The following is a 4,910-nucleotide window of genomic DNA, read 5'->3' on the forward strand; positions in this document are numbered from 1 at the left end:
TTTGTAGAATTCCTTTACTTCACCTCACTTCTCTGAAGTACTGCTTCTTCAGAGAAGTGGCTCCATATCCCAGTTCCTTAAGAAATTTCAGGTTTATACTATGGCATGAATAAGTACACATATAACAACACTTGTTGACTTGATCTTAATTGTCTGACTCTATCATTATGTAGGAGTAATTTTGAGAGGGAAAGCCTGTCTCACTTAATTTGGCAATCCAGGTATCAATAGCAGGTTGATTGACACAGTACATGCTGCATATACATTCTTGATGGATATGTGAAGAGTAAGGTTATAAGGCTTCTAAAAAGCTTTTCATTCTTCTGTAGGTGAATAGTTGAAACTAGCCCGAGTAACAGAATATATGGAACTGAAGAACAATGTAACTTACTTTGTCCTTTTGGGCCTTACCCAGAATCCAAAGGAACAGAAAGTACTTTTTGTGATGTTTTCACTCTTCTACATTCTGACCATGGTGGGAAATCTGCTCATTATCATAACTATTGCTCTCAGTAAGACCCTGGATTCGCCTATGTACTTCTTTCTCGCTTGGTTATCTTTTGTGGATGTTATTTATTCATCATCTATTTCCCCTAAGCTGATTTCAGACTTGTTCTTTGGGGAGAAAACCATATCCTTCAAGTCTTGTATGATTCAACTTTTTACAGAACATCTTTTTGGTGGATCAGAGATCTGTCTTTTACTGGTGATGGCCTATGACCGCTATGTGGCCATCTGTAAGCCTTTGCACTATTTGATTATCATGAGACAAAGGGTGTGTGTTTTCTTATTAGTCATGTCTTGGGTGGGTGGGTTTTTGCACTCAGTAATTCAACTCAGCACTATTTATGGGCTCCCATTCTGTGGCCCCAATGTCATGGATCATTTTGTGTGTGACATGTACCCTTTATTGGAACTTGTGTGTGTTGATATCTACATCACTGGTATCTTAGTGGTTGCCAATGGAGGACTGTTGTGTGTGATTGCATTTTTGTTCTTACTGATGTCCTACGGTGTCATCTTGCACTCTCTAAAGAACCTAAGTCAGGAAGGGAGGAGGAAAGCTCTCTCCACCTGTGGCTCGCACATCACTGTGGTGTTCTGCTTTTTTATTCCCTGCATTTTCATATATGCAAGACCTGCGAAGACTTTTCCTATTGATAAATCATTTAGTGTGTTTTATACTGTCTTAACCCCTATGCTGAATCCATTAATTTACACTCTGAGAAATAAAGAGATGACAAATGCCATGAGGAAGCTCTGGAAAAGAAAAGTTACATCAGGTCATGAATAAACGAGTCTCCCACCATGGTGGCAAATCCATTGACCATAGTGCCATTCTGCTTAGCCAAACCTCTAGTCCAAAATACTAAAACAAAATAACATTGGTACTTTCAACATGCTATGTAATCAGTTATTCTTGTGATTATACCGATCATATACTAGTTATGTAATTGGTAATATCATAGGATGTTCTGCGTTGGATCCATCTCTTCCTTTTTTTAAATCATAAACTTATGCTAGGACTTTAAAAACATTTCTATTGTAAAGGTGATGTATAGAGGAGGTTACAGTTACCTAAGTCATGTAATGAGTACATTTCTCTTTGAACAGTGTCACCTCTTCCCTCCTTTCTCCAAGCTTTTCCCTCCTGACCCCTGTCCCCCACAAATTGTATAGTTCATTTTCAACATAGTGTCTACTGAATATGACTGGTAGCATTAGTTTACTTGGACTTTTTAATTAATTTATTTCATTATCTTTAAGTAGTTTTACATAGGAGCTTCCATTTAACAATTCCATTTTTTGAATACAATGTATCTTGATCAGTAACACTCCTTTCAACATTCTCACCCATCCCTCCTATTCCTACCCCTTCCCTCACTCTTATTAAATTTGTAAGACATATATATTGAAATCTATACTGGATGCTTCCATTGTTCTCTTCATTCTTGAACTATTTTCATCTTGACCCCACCCCACCCGTTTCAAGTGCCTGCCTCTTGGTATTTATTTTGTTGAACTTTGACTTTGCCTTTCTAGGGAATTATACAATTTGAGTTCTTCCATGAATCTTCCATATTTCCGTTGATACACTTGTATACACTCACATATCACTCAGCATATTTACTTATAAGTGTATCGTCTAAAACTAGCTTCCACATATAAGAGAAAATTTTCATCCTTTGTCTCTCTGGACCTGACTTCACTTAACATGATTGCTTCCAAGTCTTTTCATTTCTTTTTACAAATGGTACAACACCATTATTTCTAATGTAAAGTAAAATTCTCTTGTGTATATATTGTCACATTTTCTTAATCCATTCATCAATTGAGGGTCATCTGGGATAATTCTGTACCTTGGCTATGGTGAATAGTGCTCCAATGAACACAGCTGTGTTGGTGGCTTTACTGTATCCTGTTTTGTAATCTTTTGTATAAATCACAGGAGTGGAATGGCTGAATCACACAGTAGTTCTATCTTTCTTTCTTTCTTTCTTTCTTTTTTTTTGAGGAACCTTCATAATGGTTTTCCAGAGTAGTTTAACAAATTCACATTCCCAACAGTGTATTAAAATCCCATTTGACCACACCATCTCCATTTTATATACCTGGATTATTTGGTTCTTACAGAATGATTTTTCCATTTACTTTTAGAATTTAAAAGAGCCCATCTTTATAGAATATGTAATAATTTGTTGATATTTTATATTGTGCTTTAACTTATCACCTCTTTAAAAATGTACTGTCCAATACTTATCCTCTGTCATATAACACTAGCACTTTTACTAACATGCTATGCATTGTACTGAGAATGGTTTTTGAAATTTTCTTTCTCTTTAGAATATAAACTCACTGCTAGATATTCAATGACTATAATATCAGCTAAATAAATGCTGAATAAGTGCTTTTCAGACATAATTAATTTTGTCCTTTTTGTTTTTGTTTCACTATTTCATGAAAGGGTTTCACTATGTAGTGCAGTCTGAACTTGAACTCATGATCCTTCAACTTCAGTTGCCCAATTGCTGGGATTTCAGGTATATGCCATCATGCTTGCATTAGTTTTAGACTTCTTAAAAACATGTATGTATGTATGTATGCATGCATGCACGCACGCATGTATTTTGCTTGTAAAGGTGATATACAGAGGGGTTACAGTAATATATGTCAGGTAATGAGTGCATTTCTTTTTGAACACTGTCATCTCATTCCTCTTTTTCTCCCAGGTTTTTCCCTCCCAACCACTCCCCCCACAAGTTAGATAGTTGATTTTCTTTTTAAAAATTAAAAAAAAATATTATCAAGGTAATGAACAGGAAGGTTACAGTTTCATATGTAAGGCAATGAGTACATTTCTTATCAAACTTGTTACCTCCTCCTTCATTTTTCTCCCCCTTCCCCCTTCCCAACTCCTCTCCTGCTGAGTTGTACAGTTGGTTTACAGCATATTGTCTTGTAATACTGTTGCATTGGTTCCCCTTTTGTACTTTGTATCACTATTTTGACAATTCCCTTTCCGTTTCCTAGTTCAGATAAACACATAACAATACCCAGGGTACCAAAGTCAAATACAGTGACAGCAGGGGTAAAACTAAAGAGAAGAAAAACAGAAGAAAAAGGCATATTATCACATCACACGTTGAAAATGACAACAACGAGAAACCACTTATTTCCATAACTTGGAGTTCATTTCTCTTAACATCATCTTATGTGATCATACGTATATAGCTACTGAGCTATTGTGATCATCTGCTAGGACTAACTTAGACATATACTAATTATTACCAATGAGGGAAACCATAGAGTCTGTTTCTTTGGGTCTGGCTCACTTCACTTAGTATGATTTTTTTCCCCTAAGGTTTTCTATTTCCTTATGAATGGGGCATTCTTTCTGGTAGAAGCATAGAATTCCCATATATATATTCCATATATATTCCCATATATATATATATATATATATATATATATATATATATATATACACATCACTATTTCTTGATTCATTCATCTACTGAGGGGCATCTGGGTTGGTTCCATATTTTAGCTATGGTAAATTGTGACACGATAAACATGGTTACATAGTTAATTTTCAACAAAGTATCTAGTAAGTATCCTGCTTGCTACCTTTATTCACCCTTTGTTGCACTATTTCTGTGCTATTCCTTACCCTCTCCAAGACAGATAAACTTATATATAACACAAAAGGTCAGAAATGAAAAACAATGGAAAAATAAATAAAAATGAAAAGGAAAATTAGACTTCCGGGGTGGAGACTCCTCTGAGCCCCAGCCCACTTCCAGGGTCGAGGCTCCTGGGGCGTAGGGGCGGGGAGACAGGGGTTCTTCCGTCTGTCTGTCCAAATCCATCCATCCATCCAAATCTGCCCATCCTAGTGAGTCCATCGACCATGTACGTCCATCCGTCCTCATCCCACTTCCGGGTTTGACATTCCTCTGAGCCCTAGCCCACTTCCGGGTCGAGTCTCCTAGGCTCAGAGGCATCTAGACCCAGGAAGTGGGCGGAGGCTCAGAGAAGTCTTGAAACTGGAAGTGGGCTAAGGCTTAAAGTGGTAGAGCCCTAGTCTTAAGCCAAAGGACTTAAAGCTCATGATTTCAAATTTATTCAACAGGTTTGGGAAAGAAAGTTAAGTTAAAGTTAAAAAGCATGGAAACTCTTCTAACATAGTGAACAGAGTGAAGATTGCTGCACTTAACAACTTACCACTTCTATTCAGCCACTTCAATATGACAAGTTAAATGTCATAAAAGGCTTCAGAGGAAGAAAAAAAAAATCTGTCCCTGTTTGTAAATGGCAATTATCACCTAGGTAGAGAATCCAAAGAAACCTTCCAACTGAGGTTGTAAAACTAGTAACTGAGTCAAGCAAATAGTACTACCATCTACTAA

The 4,910-nt window shown here is 36.7% G+C and overlaps 1 protein-coding gene across 1 annotated transcript; it reads left to right on the forward strand.

Moving 5' to 3' along the window:
• Positions 1-361: 361 nt before the first annotated feature.
• Positions 362-1,294, forward strand: LOC125361780 (olfactory receptor 4A47-like). The gene has a single exon (XM_048360383.1). The coding sequence runs from the start codon at positions 365-367 to the stop codon at positions 1,292-1,294; it is 930 nt and encodes a 309-aa protein (XP_048216340.1). The 5' UTR covers positions 362-364.
• Positions 1,295-4,910: the final 3,616 nt, after the last annotated feature.

The sequence above is a fragment of the Perognathus longimembris genome, chromosome 13, assembly GCF_023159225.1.
Source record: "Perognathus longimembris pacificus isolate PPM17 chromosome 13, ASM2315922v1, whole genome shotgun sequence".
Taxonomy (NCBI): domain Eukaryota; kingdom Metazoa; phylum Chordata; class Mammalia; order Rodentia; family Heteromyidae; genus Perognathus; species Perognathus longimembris.